This window comes from Chiloscyllium punctatum, chromosome 39, assembly GCF_047496795.1.
Source record: "Chiloscyllium punctatum isolate Juve2018m chromosome 39, sChiPun1.3, whole genome shotgun sequence".
Taxonomy (NCBI): Eukaryota; Metazoa; Chordata; class Chondrichthyes; order Orectolobiformes; family Hemiscylliidae; genus Chiloscyllium; species Chiloscyllium punctatum.
The window spans coordinates 55,981,523-56,004,229 of NC_092777.1; the positions used below are offsets into that span (position 1 = coordinate 55,981,523).

General features: G+C 43.3%; 1 protein-coding gene across 4 annotated transcripts in view; it reads right to left on the minus strand.

Moving 5' to 3' along the window:
* Nucleotides 1-22,707, minus strand: part of aatkb (apoptosis-associated tyrosine kinase b) — a 404,882-nt gene that overhangs the window by 8,463 nt on the left and 373,712 nt on the right. For all 4 annotated transcript variants that reach the window (XM_072558766.1, XM_072558767.1, XM_072558765.1 and 1 more), the window contains 3 exons: nt 19,363-19,484; nt 13,347-13,496; nt 8,992-12,529 (listed from right to left, as the gene is read on the minus strand). In XM_072558766.1, coding sequence (XP_072414867.1) covers nt 8,992-12,529; nt 13,347-13,496; nt 19,363-19,484 — 3,810 coding nt within the window. The remainder of the gene's footprint in view (nt 1-8,991; nt 12,530-13,346; nt 13,497-19,362; nt 19,485-22,707) is intronic.

Below are 22,707 nucleotides of genomic sequence, written 5' to 3' on the forward strand. Positions count from 1 at the left end.
TCTATTCGTTTTAAAATAGTGATGGAAAAGGATAGACCAGATCTAAAAGTTGAAGTTCTAAATTGGAGAAAGGCCAATTTTGACGGTATTAGGCAAGAACTTTCGAAAGCGGATTGGAGGCAGATGTTCGCAGGTAAAGGGACGGCTGGAAAATGGGAAGCTTTCAGAAATGAGATAACAAGAATCCAGAGAAAGTACATTCCTGTCAAGGTGAAAGGGAAGGCTGGTAGGTATAGGGAATGCTGTATAACTAAAGAAATTGAGGGTTTGGTTAAGAAAAAGAAGGAAGCATATGTCAGGTATAGACAGGATAGATTGAGTGAATCCTTAGAAGAGTATAAAGAAAGTAGGAGTATACTTAAGAGGGAGATCAGGAGGACAAAAAGGGGACATGAGATAGCTTTGGCAAATAGAAATTCAGGAGAATCCAAAGGGTTTTTACAAATATATTAAGGACAAAAAGGTAACAGGGAGAGAATAGGGCCCCTCAAAGATCACAAGGCGGCTTTTGTGTGGAGCCACAGAAAATGGGGGAGATACTAAATGAGTATTTAGCATCAGTATTAATGTGGAAAAGGATATGGAAGATATAGACTGTAGGGAAATAGATGGTGACATCTTGCAAAATGTCCAGATTACAGAGGAGGAAGTGCTGGATATCTTGAAATGGTTAAAGGTGGATAAATCCCCTGGACCTGATTAGGTGTACCCGAGAACTCTGTGGGAAGCTAGAGAAGTGATTCCTGGGCCTCTTGCTGAGATATTTGTATCATCAATAGTCACAGGTGAAGTGCTGAAAGACTGGAGGTTGGCAAACGTGGTGCCACTGTTTAAGAAGGGTGGTAAGGACAAGCCAGGGAACTGTAGACCGGTGAGCCTGACCTCGGTGGTGGACAAATTGTTGGAGGGAATCCTGAGGGACAGGATGTACATGTGTTTGGAAAGGCAAGGACTGATTCGGGGATAGTCAACATGGCTTTGTGCGTGGGAAATCATGTCTCACAAACTTGATTGAGTTTTTTGAAGAAGTAACAAAGAAGATTGATGAGGGCAGAGCAGTAGATGTGATCTATATGGACTTCAGTAAGGCGTTCGACAAGGTTTCCTATGGGAGACTGGTTCGCAAGCTTAGATCTCATGGAATACAGGGATAACTAGCCATTTGGATACAGAACTGGCTCAAAGGTAGAAGACAGAGGTTGGTGGTGGAGGGTTGTTTTTCAGACTGGAGGCCTGTGACCAGTGGAGTGCCACAAGGATTGGTGTTGGGTCCTCTACTTTTTGTCACTTACATAAATGATTTGGATGCGAGCTTAAGAGGTACAGTTAGTAAGTTTGCAGATGACACCAAAATTGGAGGTGTAGTGGACAGCGAAGTCGGATACCTCAGATTACAACAGGATCTTGACCAGATGGGCCAATGGACTGAGAAGTGGCAGATGGAGTTTAATTCAGATAAATGCGAGGTGCTGCATTTTGGGAAAGCAAATCTTAGCAGGACTTATACACTTAATGGGAAGGTCCTAGGGAGTGTTGCTGAACAAAGTGACCTTGGGGTGCAGGTTCATAGCTCCTTGAAAGTGGAGTTGCAGGTAGATAGGATAGTGAAGGTGGCATTTGGTATGCTTTCCTTTATTGGTCAAAGTATTGAGTACAGGAGTTGGGAGGTCATGTTGCGGCTGTACAGGACATTGGTTAGGCCACTGTTGGAATATTGCGTGCAATTTTGGTCTCCTTCCTACTGGAAAGATGTTGCCAAACTTGAAAGGGTTCAGAAAAGACTTACAAGGATGTTGCCAGGGTTGGAGGATCTGAGCTACAGGGAGAGGCTGAACAGGCTGGGGCTGTTTTCCCTGGAGCATCGGAGGCTGAGGGGTGACCTTATAGAGGTTTACAAAATTATGAGGGGCATGGATAGGATAAATAGACAAAGTCTTTTCCCTGGGGTTGGGGAGTCCAGAACTAGAGGGCATAGGTTTAGAGTGAGAGGGAAAAGATATAAAAGTGACCTCAGGGGCAACATTTTCATGCAGAGGGTGGTACGTGTATGGAATGAGCTGCCAGAGGATGTGGTGGAGGCTGGTACAATTTCAACATTTAAGAGGCATTTGGATGAGTATATGAATAGGAAGGGTTTGGAGGGATATGGGCCGGGCGCTGGCAGGTGAGAGTAGATTGGGTTGGGATATCTGGTCGGCATGGACGGGTTGGACCGAAGGGTCTGTTTCCATGCTGTACATCTCTATGACTGGCAGATGGAGTACAATGTTAATAAATGTGATGTCATCCATTTCAGTTGGAATAACAGTGAAAAGGACTATTACATGAATGGTAAGAAATTGCTGTGCAGAGGGACCTGGGTGTCCTTGTGAATGAATCAGAGAAAGTTGGTCTGCAGGTGCAGGAGGTAATTAGGAAGGTAAATGGAATTTGCGAAAGGGATTGAGTTTAAAAGGAGAGCGGTAATGTTACAGCTGTACAAGGTGCTGGTGAGGCCACACCTGGAGTACTGTGTACAGTTTTGGTCTCCTTACTTGAGAAAGGATGTACTGGCACTGGAGGGGGTGCAGACAGGTTCACCAGGTTGATTCCGGAGTGGAGGGCGTTGGTTTATGAGGAGGGACTGAGTAGACTGGGATTGTATTCATTGAAATTCAGAAGAATGAGGGGGGAGTCTTATGGAAACATATAAAATTATGAAGGGAATAGTTAAGATAGAAGTAGAGAGGATGGGTCGACTGGCAGGACAAGAGGGCATTGCCTCAAAATCTGGGGGAGCAGACCTCGGACTGAGTTGAGAAGGAACTTCTTCACCCAGAGTGCCGTGAATCTGTGGAATTCCCTACTCAGTGAAAAGGTTGAGGCTTCTTCAGTAAATGTTTTTAAAGCTAAAATAGATGATTTTTTGAACAATAAAAGAATGGAGGGATACAGTGAGAGGAGCTGAGGCCATGAAAAGATTAGTCATGTTGTTATTGAAGGGCTGGACAGCCTACTCCTGCTCCTAGTTCATATGTTATATTTGTTTGGAGTAAGTAGTGGAACGAGTGATCAGCAGGACATGATTTTAGTTTTGTATTGTTAATTATTTCATTCACTGAGCATACAGTGTTTATTTCCAGGGTGAGTTCACAGTACAGACACCTTGAGTGGTTTTTATAACTGTGGCATGGCAGAGACGGTTTGAGAAACGGCACTACGCTGATGGGGGATAGAAGAGAAGAAAGCAGCTCAGCTGAATAACCCGTGCAGTGCCTTCACCTGATGCAGAGTGAATGGTTGGGATGCCACCAGGATTGGGTGCCTCAGGCAGGGGGTCACAGTGTGTGCGCATAGGATGGCCACAGTCACAGTTTGGGCTGTTCCTCATTTATTCCATTGAAGGAGTGAATGGCCACATCTCCTCCTGCCCAACTCACAGGCCGAGAGGTATGTTCAGATGTTTGTGTTGGGGGGGGGGGGGGGGTGGGGGTGGGTAGGTACAGACCTCCCTCCTCGGATCAGTGAACAGACTGCCGTTGGAGATGGGGTGGTGCCTGATGGGAGGTGCATGCCCATGCAGCAGTGTGTAGGGGCTGCAGTGTATTCCAGTAGGGATTTCAGACAGGCGATCGGGGTGGTGAGGAAAGGTGTTTGAGGTCCTGTGTCACTGGGAGTGCTGAGTGAGCTGTCAGTCTGTGGTGTTTTGAGAGCTGGATATTTTCCCTGTGGATATCAGAAGCACAGGGAGGAGACAGTAACTTTCCTTCGGCCCTCCTGCCAAAATGGGTTTTCCAGCCCGAAAATCTGCAAACGAATGTTGTCAAGTCAGCAAGTGAACCCTGGTCATTGGGCTGCTGGGACAAGCAATTAAAACCCACTGGAAAACGGATCATTTGGAGACCAGATGAGATCAAATTATGGGATGCTTGGGGATGTGACGAGTTCAAAGGAAAGTAGTTTCAGGTTCTGAATTCAGAAATGTTTCTGTAAACTGCAGATCACAAGGACACACCAGTGCAGATCGGTAAGATTCTTAACACAGATTGTACCATTTAAAGTACTCGCTAAGAAAGATGACAATGTTGCATTGTTCAGCAAAGTGACAGCAGGCGCTGCAAAATGAAAGTTGTGCTCCAGCATTTCACAATGTTAATTCTCAGTGTATCACAGTAAAACGTAAACAAACAGAGCCACCTTTGAACGTTTATAAGAGCACATTCATTAACGCCGTACACTCAACCTCAGTAATGGTTAGCTGAAGGATCATAATGAGGGGAGACACAGTTACATCAGCAATCTGTGGGCAGAGGGCAGCAGAACCACTTTACACAGAGAGTTACAAGCCTGGGAATTATATTTCCAATGACAGAGGCTGTGGTAGAAATTATGCCAATGTTCAGGGTTAAACTGGAGAGGCTGAAGGAAAAGGAGGGGCATGACCTATCTCTTTATACCTGCCTTTGGCCTATATCCCTTCATGTCTTTGCTTAACAAATATTTCTCTATCTCGGATTTAAAAAGAAACAACTGAACAATGCAGGCATCCATTGCCATTTATGGAAGAGAGTTGCAAACATTTACCACCCTTTGTGTGTAGGAATACTTCCGAACATCTCCCCTGATTGGTGTGGCTTAATTCTCAGACTCTGCCCCCTTCTTGTAGAATCCCCAACCACTGGATTATAGTGGAAAAGAGTTTATCTTTATCTACAGTGTCTTCATCTGTAAACTTGAAGATTTCAATCAGATCACCCTTTACCTTTTTAAATTCTAGAGAAAACAGGCCTAATTTGTGTCATCTATCCTTATAACTCCTAAAGTCCAGGTATAATTCTTGTCAACCTACATTGTACACCCTCCAAAGCTGTGGTACCCAGACCTACTCGCTCCAAATCGGCTTCTAACTGCAGCATCACTTCTGCCTCCTTATAGATTCATAGAGTCATAAAGATGTACAGCAAGGAAATAGATCCTGCCGATCAGAAATCCTGAATTAATCTAGTCCCATTTGCCAGCACCCGGCCCATATCCCCCCAAACCCCTCCTATTCATACACCCATCCAGATGCCTTTTAAATGTTGTAATTGTACCAGCCTCCAGCACTTCCTCTGGCAACTCATTCCATACACACACCACCCTCTGCGTGAAAAAGTTCCCCATTGGGTCTCTTTTAAATCTTTTCCCTCTCACCTTAAATTTATACCCTCTAGTTCTGGATTCCCCCAGCCTGGGGAAAAGACCTTGACTATTCACCCTCTCCATGCCCCTTATGATTTTATAAACCTCTATAAGGTCACCCCTTGTCCTGTGATACTCCAGGGAAAACAGCCCCAGCCTGTTCAGCCCCTCCCTATAGCTCAAACCCTCCAACCGTGGCCACATTCTTGTGAATCTTTTCTGAATCTTTCCAAGATTCACAACATCTTTCTGATAGCAAGGAGGACAGAACCGAATGCATTGTTCCAACAGTGGCCTAACCAATGTCCTGGACAGCTGCAACATGAACTCCCAGTGTACTGACCAGCAAAGGCAAGCATACCAAATGCCTCTTCACTGCCCTGTCTTCCTTGATGTGACTCTACTTCCAAGGAACTTTGCACCTGTACTCCAAAGTCTCTTTGTTTGGCAACACCGCCCAGTGCTATAGATGTACAGGCCAGCATTCCACTCACTTTCTTGATTACTTTATGCACCTGTTTGTGAGATGTTAAAGATCTCTTCATCTGAATCTTCAAGTATCTTTGGATGTCCACTTTATTTCACGTCATACCATTTAGAAAGTACTCTGATCTATCCTTTTTCAGTACAAAATGGATTACCTCACACTTGCTTACACTGAACTCCATCTGCCACAGTTTTGCCCATTCACTTAGCCTATCAATATCCCTTTATAATTTTATGCTGTCATCCACACTGTCTGCAATGCTGCACAACCTGTGTCATCAGCAAACCTAGATATCTGACCTTTTAATGTCATTATCCCATGTCCTAACATAGACCTTTCTGATTCACCACTGGTCACATCCTGCCAATTAGAGGACCTAATCATGATTATAGACTACAACAACCTCCCCACTCACCGATATTAGACTAAAGGTCTGTAATTCTCTGATTTTTCTCTTTTGTCTTCTTAAAAAGCAGAGTGATGTACAAAAACTGGAGTGACTTTAACACTGAGCATCATCATTCTGCAAATTTGGTAAATGCTACAATCAATAACACAATTTACTCAGAGCAATGTACTGAACACTTAGAAAGTGATTCCTTTAATCAACTGAACCATGGACTCAAATGCGACACTAACACATTTGGAAATATTGCAAATTAATATGATCAATTATTAATACTTGTTGAGTAATTGTGCCAGCTATAAAACTTTATCGAATGTCACTGTTGACTCTGGAAAGATAAACAAATCACATGGTTTCACTTACTGGATGAAGTTTTGATGTGAGTACATTAAACAGGAGCTTCAGACAAAATGCAAATGTGTCTATCTGATGACACATGTTAAAGGAAGCACTGTTTCAGATCTGCATAGTTTTAAAGAGGGAATTCATCACATCACCTTATTAAATAGTACAAATTTAACAGCCATGTTGAAGAATAAAGAAGTACATTTCTTGGCTTCAATACACTTGAACTAGAAAAAGGCAGAATTCCAGAAACATCTAATTTAGTTTCACCCTGATATTCAGTCTCCAAAGTGTACACCATTTGCCAAATTTACAGAGATCACTAAACTAAAGGACTTGGCAGCTTCTGTTTGGGGTCATGGAAACGTTCAAGAGGATATGGATGGGATTGGACAGTGGGCAGATAGGTGGTAGATACAGTTTAATGGGGAGTTCATCTGGAAGGGAAATGCAAACAATGAAAACATTTATCTAATGGCAAGACTGAGAGGTGTGAATGGATAGATAGACTGAAACATTAAGTTCAAAATTGCTAAGAGGACTTCATTTTTTAAAAAAGGAGCAAATGTTAATGACAAATTTGTATGAACTGTAGGTCCCACAACACCGTGAACAGTTTTAGGAGCCCTGTAACTGAAAAGCGATTGATGTTGTAGAAAATATACATCAGTTCCCAGACTGATCCCCAGGGATAAGACGTTATACTGAGGATGGAAGAGGCTTGAGATTGCAGGACTGTTTTCACTCTGAATTTAGAGGCAATTCAATACAGCACAGGAACAGGCTCTTCGTCTCAACAAGCCTGTGCCAGTTCTAATTCTTATTTAGATCTGTTACTTGTTGCCCACAAGTGATTTCTATCCATCTGTTCGCCTCCTGTTTATGTGTCTATCAAGATACACCTTATATGTTCCTATTGTACCTGCTTCCACCACATCTACTGGCAGTGCATCCAAGCTCCCACCACCCTCTGTGTGAAACATTTTCCCCGCACTTCTCCCCTCAACTTTCCCCTCTCACCTTAAACCTGTACCACCTTGTACTTGACCTTTCCACATTGGGAAAGAGTCTCTGACTATCCATGTTAGCTATATCTCTCATATCAGGTCATCAGGTCGCCCCTTAAGTCTCAGTCTTTCCAGTGGAAACAATCCGAATTTATCCAACCTCTCTCATAATTAAAACCCTCCAGGCCAGGCAACATCCTGGTAAACCTTCTCTGTACTCACTCCAAAGCATCCACGTCTTTCTGGTAGTGTGACGACCAGAACTGCATGCAATATTCCAAACGCGGCCTAACTAAAGTTCTCAATCCAACCATTGTTTCTTTTACTTTCTCCATTTCCTTACATCCTCTCTTTATTCACACATTCCCACTTTCCTAATCCCCGATCACTCCTTCCCCATTGGTCAACTGGATGTGACTGACTGTCACTGGGGTCTTGAGAATGCTCAGTGGCCACTGATGTCAGACCAATGGGAAGCCGGGGAAGAAATGGCAGCGAGGAAGCATCCCACATGGGGAAAGGCCTAAGTGTGTTCTGAATGAAAGCTTCATCTTTTTGGGAAGGAGCAGGGCACACATTTTCAATCTGGGGAAGAGGAACAGGTCAACATTGTGAATGCTGTAGAAGGTAAGAGAGGCGGCTGTTGTGATGTATTGTCAAATTGTGGAATTTGGGTTCATATGTTAGAAGTTTTATTTTAAAGGGATAAACGTCATCCAGGACAACAGGGGAACTCCAGTCACCTTCAGGAAATGTCATATGATCCACTTGTGCTATCACATTACATGTCGTTGAAAGTTTGGAATTCTATAGTTCTCTGTACTGTGCTGACCTTATATTCATGTCTCAGAATTGAGGCTTAAATCTTCTGACTCCGAGAGGGACTGACACTGCACTGATGGACAGAAACCTGAAAACCCAATACATCCCGTTTCATGTGCATCGAGTGATGAGGAACAGTAGAAGGGAAATCAACTTATGTCTAGAAGATAAACAACAGAAGTTATGGGGTCTAGCTCAGACACCTTCCCAGAGGAAACTGGAGTCCTCCTCAATTACAGCAAATAATGGTGCAATTTTGCTTATAATGCCTGACTCAGAAAATATTCTCAACCAAGGTTTTCATGAGGAGCATTCTGATGTCAGCCTTATCCATCAGTTTTATACCGATGCCTCTGTGTCTTACCGTTGTGTTTCATCTTCAAATTATGCTTTGGATTAGCCTTTTCTATTTCACTTAAGATCTTACATACTGACAGACATTGGAGTCATAGATATGTACAGCATGGAAACAGACCTTTCGGTCCAACCCGTCCAGGCCGACCAGATATCCCAACCCAATCTAGTCCCACCTGCCAGCATCCGGCCCATATCCCTCCAAACCCTTCCTATTCATATACCCATCCAAATGCCTCTTAAGCGTTGCAATTGTACTAGCCTCCACCAGTTCCTCTGGCAGCTCATTCCATAAACGTACTACCCTCTGCATGAAAAGATTGCTCTTGATGGCTGGTTAGATAACTAACTCTCTAAGCTGGTGCACCAATCTGGTAAAACAAGTGGAAAATGTTTAGGACCCACCCTACCTGGTCAAAAAGGTAGACAGTGACGTCATCGTAGAAAGACACTACTTTTTTCTTCCGGTCAAGATCATCACAAAAGGTCTCACACACCAAATTCGGCAACTTGAGAAGACTTCTTAGATTCTTCCCATCATCCTTCTCTGTCACAATAATGGGAACAGTGGGAAGTTCTTCCTCGCTCTCTTCACTGTGTTCCTGAATGTTATAGATGCCAAGTTCTTCATCAGAGTCATCACTTTCATCATCATCCTCATCCTCTTCCTCTCCTTCTTCCCCCTCAAAGCCCTGTCGGGGTTCTTTCTTGAGGTCTAATAAAGGGAGCTCCAATGACAACTGAACTGACTGTATTTTGGGAACAATGCAGCTCTCCAACTTTTCTTCAATGTTCAAGGAATACATTTGAAATTTCCTTGTCTCAACATCAGTGCACTGAATTGCAACCGACTCGCTACATTGCTCAGTTAATTGTTCTTCCAGTATTAATTCTGTGCCGTCAAAGATGCAGCCTGAGGTTTTGTGAGGGTACCCTTTCTTACGTGAAGATACCTGTTTTTTCAGAAGGTTTTCTGAATTGTAGCTGCTTTGAAGCAACCCATCACTGTTCTTCAAATTGGAGCCGCCTGCTTCTTCTAATATCTGCTCACAAAGTACATCGTCAGGTTGAATCGCCTTCTCATCATTCTCAATTTCTACGTCCTGCTTGTGAAACCCCTCATTTGTTGCAGAACTACTGAATTGTGATCCTGGTTTGGGTTCTGCTGTTGCCAATGCAACTGCATCTGCCTTATTGGGTGCAGCATCCATTTGTTTTTCAATGAGAATAGAAACCTCTTCAGAGCAGCCGTTTTGACAGCTCACTAAGTCCTCTGCAGGATCATGATGTAACCTTGGGATCAAATTGCCATTCTCTAAATTTGACCCTGCAGTCTCCAGGCTTTCAGTGAGCCGCAGGTCAGTCTGTTTGGGGGTCTGTGAAGAACCCAAGTACACATAGTCAACATCTTGTAAAGGACTCTCTGTGAGATCTCCTTCATTTAGTTCTAGCAGATCAATCTCACCTTGCACAAGGTCATCTTTCTCTGAATCTAAGGTTTGATATCTTTCGGACTCAGCATCATAGTCTGAGAAATACGCCGAGTCCCTGTAGGGATTCTTTTCATTGATGGACTGTGGCTCCGAGTCTTGCAACATTTCAACACCATCACTGCCCAGCTTCAGCGCAGCAGCACTACTGGGTTTGCTCACTTTGGTGAACAGCTCGGGGTCCTTCTGTTCAACCGGTTCCTTCAAGACAAATTCGGGAGATTCAAAGTTCTCCGTGTCGTAGCCACTGTCTGCAGCCTTTGGTTGGAGCGATGAATAATGTGACGTCGGGCTGTACATTTCACAGGAACTCGTCGTCGACGGGATGTCGAGAGACTCGAGGGAATCTGGAGTCCCTACAAGTTTCTGCAGAGATTTGTGAGAGAGAACGAGATCACTGTTTTCATAGTCCTGTGTTAAGTCTGTAAATATTCCTGACGTGATATCTGTTTCATCCTCATCGCTGCAGCCGTCAGTTCCAGTAAAGCTTACACTGGAAAATGTCTTTACTGGAGAGCTGTCAAGCTCTTTTGATTCCACATCAGATGAAAAGCAAGTGTCACTTTTATCAGCTGTATCGAACTGGGGAGAGCTTGTGAATTCCCTGACTACAGTCTCCACCTGGTACGTATCATTGACCATTTCTATTTCCGAAAGAATGGCATTGCTGTCTCTGACTTCTATTTCAATCCTCAGTTGGGTTGGATTATGAATCTCTTCTCTATCAATCTTTAATTGATTTGTTTCTTGAACATTAACATCCAATTGATCACTCACACTGGATCTGTCTGTATCTGGTCCAGCTAAATCCATTTCACCACTGTCCGTCTGGATCCTGGTATTGCTATAGGCACCAAGGGCACTGCTCTTCACAACCTGGCCAAGTAATGGGTCTACAAGGTCTTCACTTCTCGTAGATTGTAATCTGTCAGAAATGAGAATCTGACTTTCCTCTTGCTGCGGTATGTTATATAAAGCAGTGGAGAGTGACTGATCAAAACTTTGACTGTCCCAGTCAACTTCTTTGCACTTTGCCTTCCAATTAGAGGACCCATTCTCTGTTTCTGGGGTCAAAGGAATCACTGTGGAGTTGTGTGTGTCTGCTGTGTGAAGTAAAGAGAGAGGCTCAACATTTCCCACCTTGTGCAGGTCTGGTTCTGAAAATTCCGTTTGAAATAATTCTCTGCCAACGTCTACCTGTTCAAGCAACTGTTTTGTTAAATCTATCCTGTTGTTATTTAGGAAATTACTGGATTCCCATGATTTTATCCCAGAGGGAAAGAGGTTTTCATCTTCAGTGCTCGATGATGATGTTGTACTCTTTCTGGATGGCAGTCCAGCTGGTGAAGGGTCACCGACTATGAGCTTTTTCACCGATTCCAAATCATCAACTGAATGCAACGCTGTATTTACAGAAGGTGCAGCATAATCGAACACTTCAGCAGCTGGTGATTGGAAAGTTCTATCTGATCCAGTCTCATCCAGCTCGTGGTAAGATGTGACAAGCAGGGCACTGGAGTCTCTGAAGGAACTTGTTACCACAGGAGATATTCCCAAAGGATCCTCACTACTGTTTTCTCCCGCACTCTGTACTTTCCAGTCGCTACCATTTTCAGAGTAATTCTCTAACAAATATTGATTAGCATCATCTACCGTGAATTGTTCATAGTATGATTGGCTCTTATTCTTGCTAAAGTACTGACTGTCTTCCCAGGAATCTTGGGTTGCTGACGATACCTGACCCAAAAGAGGTTCCATGGTCAAGGATAAAGTCGGGCTGTTCTCACAATCATCTATGTTGTCCCTTCCTTGTAATCCTTGCCAAGACGATGACTCCATGTGCACGCTTGAATCATACTCAGGGCTATAGGAACACATGGTATAGTCCAGGTCCATATTGCACTCAGTCGGTTCCTCTATCCGGATATAGTATTCGCCGGTTACAGAAGGGCTATGTGCACTGATCACTGGCACAATGCCTGGAGGCTGCAGATTCTGCGGCATGTTGGACTGCTGCTTCGATTCATAGAAGGAGTTGGAGGAGACGGGTGAGACACTCAAACTCAGCCTTCCCGATGCACTGCTAGGAAAGTAGATCTCTTGGTACTGGCTGCTGCCGTGGCTCAGGCCAGCCGTAGATGGCGGAAAGTTGTCCATTTGAGTGTGGTCCCACTTATACTCAAAGTTAAGGCCTTGACTTGTCTCAGTCACCGTTAACACATCATCCACCTCAGTGTGAAAGCCATCGGTTCCAAACTGCTCCAGGAGTGGAAAGGATGAGGCCTCCGCTGTGTGGCTGGTGCTGGAGCCACTTGGTTTCATCGCATTCCAACGCTTCTCAAACTCTTCCTCTGCCTCGTTGGATGCTTTTGCACAAAGGTAGCTGAGAAGCAGATGTACCTCATCTGCTGTGGGTCGTTGGTCTGGTTGCAGCCAACAGAACTGCATCACCTCGTACCTGTGACCAACATGAGAGATTTAAAACAAAAAGGATCTGGGCCTGGCAATACATTGTAAGTGATTCCTGGAAAGAATATACTTCGTTTAGAGTTAGGAATGAAAGTATAATGTCAAAACAGCAAAAGGTGGCATAATTATTATTTGCAATAGAATCTATTTTTTAAACAACTTACAGCTTACGGAGACTGATGTTCATGATGCATAGGTTACAGCACCATTATAATTTACAGCAGTGTATCGATTATGAATCACTGGAATTTATAACAACTGCACAGGACATGGTTGTTAGACATTTAGTTCCAGTGTGGGTGTATATAACTATTTGAGTTTTTGTGGTACACAGCAATGGTTTATAAAGGTGAAATTTGTACACTGGAATCTGTGTGAAATTAAAATTAGAATCTCTGCAGTGCAGATAGAGACTGTTCAGCTTAAGAAATCTGCACTGACCCTCCCACGATCCCCACTCTACATCCATAACCAGTAACTTAGCATAGTTTAACCTATCTCACCTGCACAAAATGGGCAATCGCCTATGGCCAATCCACCTAACCTACACATCTTTGGACTGTAGGAGGAAACCAGAGCAAATTCACAGAGAGAACATGCAAACTGCACACAGGCAGTAACCAGAGGATGGAATCGAACCCAGGTCCCTGGTGCTGTGAGGTAGCAGTGATATCCACTGTGCCACCCATTAGGTCCATGTTACAAGATAATTATCATTATATAACTCTTGAAAAGCTGTTGGTTGCTGGTTAGTTCCTGCTTCGGCAAACAAAGCGTACATACAAACAGCGAAGGTATTGACGTACCATCGGTCAGAGAGTGGTAGGTTCAACAAGGGTTTTGGCAGTTTCAGCTGCTGCTCTTTAATAGCATACGTCAGCACCTCCTTATCCGAACACCGGTGATACGGCTGGTTACCAAACTCAAACAGTTCCCATAAAGTTACACCCAGGGACCTGTGCATAGTAAAATAGAAACACCGAGAAAATAAGTTTAGAATTAAGGAAGGAGACAGTCACAATTCTTACAAATCCCCAGTATTCTCCCCACCAGACAGTCAGAGGAATCTTGACTTTCAATCTTCTCTGCTGAAGACTGGTCCCAGCCCCAAAGCCCCACATCCACCCAGCATCGCCTCCCACCCCACCATCGTCACCAACCCGCCTGGCCAGATGGTGATCAAACTCACTGCTGGTGACACCAATCTGAGCCACACTGGCTATTCAGCCAACTGATCCCAGCGGCTCCCCCAGGCACTCTGAGTTCATGCAGTACCTGTGGATTTGCAGACACGTGGTAAGCCAGAGCTACCCTTTCCATCACATGGCTGAACAGAAATTTTACCCCACTCTCTTCCCGCTTGCTCCTGCTGTTAGCTGGAAGGATTTACACGTTGATATTTGAATCATAGAATCCCTACTGTGCGGAAGCAGGCCACTCAGCCCATTGTGTCCACACCAACTCTCCATAGGGCATCCCACCTGCACCATTCCTGTAACCCTGCAGTTTCCATGGTTAATCCACCTAGTCTGCACATCCATGGAGACACCTTAGCACGGCCAATCCACCAAACCTGCACATCTTTACACAGTGGGAGGAAACTGGAGCACCCGGGGGAAACCCAAGCAGACACGGGGAGAACGTGCAAACTCCACATAGGCAGCCACTGAAAGGTGGAATTAGACCCTGGTCCCTGCGGTGAGGTGACAGTGCTAACCACTGAGCCACCACGCCACCCAATCTGTCTGCTGGAGAAGTCCAATGTTTCAGGTATAACCCTTCTCCAGAATTCCTGAAACAATGACATCTCCATCTCCTGATGCTGCCTGGCTTGCTGTGTTCTTCCAGCCTCCTGCCTGTCTACTTTGGATTCCAGCATCTGCAGGGTTTTTTTTTTGTCTCTCACACAATCTGTCTGGCTGCAGTCCTCACTTTCTCCCTGCATTTGCTCACACCTTCCTTGAGCATCAGGTCCTGCAGAGGAACTTGAAACGAGAGCTTCCACATCAGAAGGAAAAGTGATATCAACTATGCAACAAGTGCTCCCCACCTACAAACAGGTTTTACTTATTTATTTATAAGAAAGCAAGAGCAGCATTTATTAACCATATCAGGAGGTAGTGGTGACAACAATGCTTATTGGATCCTGTCAAAATTCCTTGTTCTATTGACAGACAACACTTGCCAGTCTATTGGTGCTGATGGTGCCTAACTTTCTGCATTTCTCCTGTTGTCACTGAGTTGGCTGTCTCAGTGACGTCCCCTTTGCTTTAAGCAGCCGACGGCAATGGAAGGGGACGTGGAAGGATGTGGTGATAGTATTAGACAACAGAAACTGGAGCAGGCTCAGTGGGAACCAGCCAAAGCTTCTCGACAAAATTGCAACTTGCTGCACTGCCGGCGCAGTGAAAAACAAATATAGCAAAGTGCAAAGTTTTTTTTAAAAAGGCTATTAGTAACTTTTATAGCATGCTTTTAACAAACCTGCTGGGGTTTGGATGTGGAGAATTGAAGGGGTTATCCGAGTTGCTGTTTTATGATCACTGCAGTTTAAAATGTTCTGCCTTGGGTCTACTCAAAATGACGTTGTCCCATTAGTTTCTTGCATCAAGCCTCTCAGTTGCTCTCTCTTGAGAGTGGTATCTCACGCTGCTGTATCAGGGTAACCTGCTGGTGGCACCTCTTCAGTAACTGGGATCTGCTTTGTACTTGAGGCTAACTAATGCACCAACAAATCAGATCAGCTTGCAGATTTCTGTTAGGCATGGCAAGATGCAGAAACCCACTGAGCCAGGCCCAAGGCTGTCAATTATTGTAATCTAAAGGAATGTGAAAAATGCATTCTATTTTGTTTAAATAGACAAAAGGACTGAAGTACATCTTAATAACAACTTGTAATATTGAAACAGAAATGGAAGAATGCCAGAAACAAAACAGAACTGATTGGAGGAACTCGGGAAATCTGGCAATATCCACAGAGAGAAAGCAGAGCTCATGGTTCGAGGCCAGTGACTCTTTGTCAGAACTGAAGGTCATTTGGAGATGGTGGTATGCAAGTTGATGACAGGGGGTAGGTGGTGGAAAAAGGAGTGAGTGGATAGATGGAGATGAAGTCCAGAAGGAGGGAGAACAGTAGTTAGGCAGAACAAGTGATGGATGATAGTGGGCCAGGGAGAAGGAAGAACTGATAATGGGGACCATGGCAACAGCCCAAGTTAGAATGGTACTTGGACACTTCTATCTGATCTGAATCACATAGTACCACAGGACTGGTACTCAGAGCTGTAGATGGTGGAATAATTCAAATGTCCAAGTAATTAAATCTACAAGATCGTGATTGGATGGCATGGTTGCTCAGTGTTTAGCACTGCTGCCTCACAGCACCAGGGACCTAGGATCATTTCCACTCTGGTATAACTGTCTGTGTGGAATTTGCATACTCGTCCCATGTCTGCGTGGGTTTTCTCTGGGTGCTCCAGTTTCCTCCCACAGTCCAAAACTTGCAGGTAGAGTGGATTGGCCAAGGTAAATCACCCACAGTGTCCAGGCTTAGGTGGGTTAGCCTTGGGAAATGGAGGGTTACAAGGATTGGGTGTAGGTGGGATTCTGTTGGGAGAATTGGTATGGGCTGAATGGCCTGCTTCCACATTGTAGGGATTCTATGACCAAAGCATGTCTGTATGCACAGGAGATAAGGGGACAGTTGATACTCTCCATGTATCAGTTTTCAGTACACTCTGACAGATATTTTGTGATTCAATTCTGGGTGAGAGACTGTGAAACAATGTTTAGATCAAATCGTCACTTGTTTTGAATAGTTAATCAGTGGTTTTCACAGAAGAATTAACTGCACACAAAATAGTGTGGGGATGCTTTTGTGTGTGCTTATGGTACACAGGGGATAGGCATTTCACAGGAATCACAACTGATACAGGAACGGTCTTTATATGCTAAGTTCTTCAATAAAAAACTTATAAGTCTTGATATCCCCAATCTGTGAATATATTTTCCTGCTTTAGGTTTGCATTACTCAGACATTTGCAACTTTGCTCTGAAATAATAAGAGTGTTCCCATGCTGTGGACAGGGCTACAATGTTATCAGCACAAACGAGTCTCAGCCAACAACAGCAACAGACTCTTGTTGTAATTTCTCTCTGCTGAGACTGAGTGCTCCATCAGGATGATCACGTATCGGTCAGTTAACATCTGGGAACCCCATCCCTCAACAACAGTTCAGGTCAAATGCTCCTTAAGGTTTGGACTGAAACCCAGGTCCCCAGTTTGAGAGTCTGAGACGAGTGTTGGAAGCAGTGGACTGAGGCAAAAAGAAAGTCACCCATGTTCTAATTTCTTATCATCCCCTTAACCTTCGATGTTCCTCCACGTAAAGCATGCTCTCCAAGCTCAGGGGAATGTTGTGCTTATTGCCAGCTTCATGCTGAGATGAGGTTAATCAGAAATGTAGCTCCTCCTATTAGAGTCAGAGTCATAGAAACGTACAGCACGGAAACAGACCCTTTGGACCAACTTGTCCATGCCAACCAGATATTGTAAACTAATCTAGTCCCATTTACCAATATTTGGCTCATATCCCTCTAAACCTTTCTATATTCAACTAGATGCCTTTTAAATGCTGTAATTGTACCAGCCTCCACTACTTCCTCTGGCAGCTCATTCCATACACGAAACACCCCTCTGCATGAAAACATTGCCCCTTTTAAATCTTTCCCCTCACACCTTAAAACTATGCCCTCTAGTTCTAGATCCCCACCTGGAAAAAGGCCTTGTCTATTTACCCTATCCATGCTCCTCATGATTTTATAAACCTCTATAAGGTCACCCCTCAGCCTCCAATGCTCCAGGGAAAATAGCCCCAGCCTGTCAGTCTTTCCCTATAGCTCAAACCCTCCGAACCTTATAAAACCCTTGTAAATCTTTTCAGAACCCTTTCAAGTTTCTCAAATCCTTCCTTTTGGAGGGAGACCAGAATTGCACAAAATATTGCAAAAGTGGCCTAACCAATATCCTGTAAAGCCCCAACATGACCTCCCTACCTCTATACTCAATGCACTGACCAACAAAGCGAACTACCAAATGCCTTCTTCACTATCCTGTCTACCTGCATTTATTGTGCTCCATTGGTGTGCATCACTCAAATCCACCAGAGGAATGCTTGCTAAAAGTGGGTCACCTTATTGCCAAACAAATCATCTTCCTGACAGTTTTGAATGAAATTACTTCCATTCATACTGATTACTAATTATAAAAGTGATGACTGGCTCATGAACATACACTATTGGGATGAGGGAGTTGGCTTTTAGCAATATAAACCAGCAAACATGAACATCATTTACAATGATGCAAAGCGCGGGTATAACTAATTGCTAATTGGAAAAATGCAGCTAGGGACAGGTTCCCTTTGACCATCTGATTTATATGGAGGTCATTATCATAAGAATAGAGTAATATTTGGTCACTAAAAGGTGACATTTGAACTTACTTTTTATTTTTGTATTACGGCCAAGACTGGGAACAGGCTGAAAAAAAATGGCTCATTATAGGTTACGGAGAGTACAGGAAAATATATAATAACTGAGACCAAAGTTTGACTCTTCATAAATAAATGAGTTGCTTCGTAATTCTCTCTCAGACTCCAGTATAAACATTAATAAACAGAGGCAATTAAAAGGTGAGAGAAATTTGACTGTGATCATGATCAGACTGAATTTTTTTTATCACCAAGATAACTGATATTTATCACCAAAAGCAATATTTACATTGTTTGTGTACACTTGGAAATACAAATCACCAATTTAAAGAAATTTCTGTAAGGATCTGCAGAATACTAATTTGAGTTTGCTGCAAGCCTTATACTTCATTCGTAATCTTGTCTTTTACAAGATCCCAAAATTTTCGTCCAGCTCACAGTTAATGACATTAATTTCAACCTGAAGGTTTCTTTAAAAGCATTACGGACACACAATCTCAAACAACACTCCTTTAAAGTTGTTCAAGGTTCCACGGCTAACATTCATCCCACAACCAGAAGCAATTGATGACCTGGTCAGTCATTCATTTGCTGTTTGTCAGGTCTTTCAGGGCAATCGGCTGCCTCAGTGACAGAGAACAGATGTCCTGTGCAGCCACAAGATGATCTCCCAATTCCTATATATGATGGACTGACCGATAAAGGAAAGCGTAGCCCCTTGAGCCTGTTCTATCAGATCTGTATCTCAATTCCATTCACCCACCGGTATTTCCCACCACAGCTCTAACCCAGCCAAAGTCTACTGATCTCAGTCATGATAAAAAAAAACTGTTATCAGAATGTGAAACAAGGCATGGACAAATCTTGAGAAGTAAATTTGTTAGCTGTGAAATTCTATGGAAAGTGAGAGCTGTCAGAGAAATGAAATCTCTTTCTTTGCAAGCTCCCTTCTGGGTGACATCAGCGGCAAACTCTTAACAGGAGAGAGCCCTCTTCATTAAGTAACTGGCAACTTTGCACAAAGTGGCACCGAATTGGGCACCACATTTGGAGAGGGCATAAGAATGATTTGCAGTAGGAAATGAAATGTTGCAATAATGCTACAGAAAGTAACTTTCCATTATTCATTTCTACATTAGACTTAGATTGACAACCGAATCTGTTGGTGGGAAAATGACAAATTTCTCCCCTGCTGGCGTTTCCTCATTGGCAGGATGGACAAAATTCTTCAGATGTATAGAATAGTTTCAAGAATATACCGGAACAATTTCTGATTCTGTGCCCTGTTCTGTAATTATTCAGATACTCACTGTCATTTCTGCCACTTGCTTACCAGATATTACTAATCTTGGTTTGATCCACCACCAGCAGATTCCCATGTACATCATCGATGAGCTCAGGTGCAATCCAGCGGAGTGGGATCGAGAGTTGGTCAGGAGTTACAAAGTAATCTTTCTGTTAAAAAATATTCGAAAGACAGTGATCATACCATTCAGGCACTGGAGAATCCCACACCACCATTTCACAACTTTAATGGGAGCATCAGTCACTTTCAATCATAAATTGGATGCACTCCTGTCTGTTTTTGTTTTAATATTACATTTTGATTGAATATTAGAAAGCAGTTAAATAGGATTACCAGAGTTGTATTTATTGTTGACATCATTAACATCCAGTAAATAATGGCTTCGATGATACCCTACAGAATGTCAAAGAAGAACTTTCATCTCTAGCTTTGCAAGTCATTGCTTTCTTTCATTTCAAAGGAATAAAGGCTCTTGAGGAGAGGGCAGAACTGGGAAACTGAGCTGCAAGATCTTCCTTGGTTTTATTGTGCAGTCTGTGGAGAATCAAGGCGCCACAATTGTTTTTATTACAATTCTTTGTTCATGTCTTTCACAGCTGACTGCATCCCTGAGGAATGCAGGAAGTTAATGAGGGAATGAGACGTTCTGGATTCGCTCTCAGACTATCACCAAGAGGGAAAACAAAGTATTTTAATAACAAGCAAAGATCACTAGCACCAGGAAAGGGTATGGATGAAGACCTCCCTAAGATTCAATGTCCCACAAGAAACACACAAAGCAGTATGATCACACACAGATTGGTGGTCTAAATCTAACCTTATTCTCCACAACCACCTGATGAAGGAGCAGCGCTCCGAAAGCTAGTGCTTCTAAATAAACCTGTTGGATTATAACCTACTATTGTGTGATTTTTAACTAAATCCAACAAGACGCTGAAGGTGGATGGATATATGTTTCAATTTGATGAAGTAATAATGGTGTCCTTTTTCTCTCCTCCCAGGCTGAGATACAATTCCTTGGAATCATACGAGTGCCAATTGTTCATGGCTGAGCTGGGCAATAAGTATCAGTCAGCTCTGAGACTGTGGAGGAGAACTAGAATGGAAGTTCAAAACACTTTCCACCCAACTTTCATCCCACAAACCGGGCTTGACCATGGCATTTTGTGACGACAGTATACAATGGAGCGACCTAATAACATACCCTGATACCGACCCCCCCAACAACATGCCCCCCGCAACTGTTTCCACATGAATTAAGATACAACAGCCCCACTCATTCATTGTAATGGATAAAGGCCAAGAACTTTAAATGAATGTTCTCTTCCCCAGTCCAAAAAACTGAAGCTCAATATGGTGCACCTCTCCTTATCCCTGCTGCTGCCGTGAACAGGCAAAGACTATTCAGGCCCATGCATTTCTGTCAACCTGTAGCATGATGCCAAGTGTTAACTCGCATTTTGACATAATTATTAAAAGATAAATGAGTTGATCCTCCATGAATACATTTCAAGGTGCCAGTTTTATGGTACATTTATGCAACACCCTAATTGTGTTCACCTACTGAAACTTGAAGCTTTTCTCATGTGTCTTTCTGATCCTCAAAAATATTCTGTCTTGGGTCACGTTATTTCAATTGAACAATGTAACCAAACAACTAAAACTGGGCACTGAAAAAGAACCATCTTACATCACAAAGTGCAGCATCACAGGCTCAGAAAATCAATTCCGATCATGGAATCTTTAATAATTACTTGGAGTTCTGATCTCACAGACTGTGCCCCCCCCCCCCCCCCCCGCACCGGTCTGCGTTGTGAGATTGTTACAGTGTACTGTATTAGGGTAACACAGTAGCTCAGCAGTTAGCACTGCTGGCTGCCTCACAGCGCCAGAGACCCAGGTTCGATTCTACCCTGTTTGCCCATTCTCCCTACATCTGTGTGGGTTTGCTCCCACAGTCCAAAGATGTGTAGGCTAATGGATTGGGCAAGACAAATGCATGATTACAGGGATGAGGGAGGGAGAGTAGGACTGGGTGGGATGCTCTCCGGTTGGACAGTTTGGACTTGATGGGCTGAATGTTATATATGAGGTGAATAGTGATGTCTTTTCCCGAAGATGGGGCGGTCAAGACGAGGGGTCATATTTTTAAAGTGAGCAGGGAAAGATTTTAAAAAGACAGGAGGGACAACATTTTTACCCAGACAGTGGTTTCTATATGGAACTAACTTCCAGCAGAAATGGTGGATGCAATTACAATTACAATGTCAATAAGACGTTTGGATATGTACATGAATAAAGAAAGATTTGGAGGGATATGGGCCAAGCGCAGGTGGGCGGGACTAATTTAGTTTGGGAACGTGATCGGTGTGGACTACATGGACTACAAGGATCTCTTTCCATGTGTATGACACTAAGACATGGAATTACAGTGGGAAAAGGTTCAGGACACACTGCTTTTCACTACCTGACAGACCTAGAGATAGGTATCTTCTGATTTTTCGAAAAGCCACACCTGAAACTCTGGATTCCCTTTCTGATGCTGATTAATATACTGGGTATTGACATTACTTTTCTGTTTTATTTTGAATAATTTCTCTTAAATTATATTTGTTAGGTGAAGGTCACCTGTGTCATATCTTGACTGGGAGGCTGTGACCAACCTATTCCAATGATGCACTGCCAATAGCATTTCACACTGAACAGTTGCACAGTGAACAGTTTGCATAGTATACATTTTGTACAGTGTACAGTTCGCACAGTGTATAGTCTGTGCGGTGAACAGTTTGCACAATGTACAGTATGCACAGTGTACAGTTTGCACAGTGTACTGTTTGCAGTGAAACGTTTGCACAGTGTACAGTTTGTATAGTGAACAGTTTGCACAGTATACCATTTGCAGTGTACTGTTTGCACAATGTACTGTTTTTAGTGAAAAGTTTGCACAGCATACAGTTTGCACTGTGTACAGTTTGTACAGTGTACTGTTTGTATAGTGATCAGTTTGCAGTGAACAGCTTGCACAGTATACAATATGCACAGTGGACAAGTTGCACAGTGTACTATTTGCAGTGAACAGTTTGTACAGTGTAGTTTTTATAGTGAACAGTTTGCACAATGCACAGTTTGTATAGTGAATAGCTTGCACAGTGTACAGTTTGTATAGTGAATAGGTTGCACAATGTACAGTCTGCACAGTGTACAGTTTGTATAGTGAACAGTTTGCACAGTATACCGTTTGCACAGTGTACAGTTTGTACAATGTACTGTTTGCAGTGAAACATTTGCACAGTGAACAGTTTGCACAGTGTACAGTTTATACAGTGTACAGTTTGCACAGTGTACAGTTTGCAGGGAACAGTTTGCACAGTG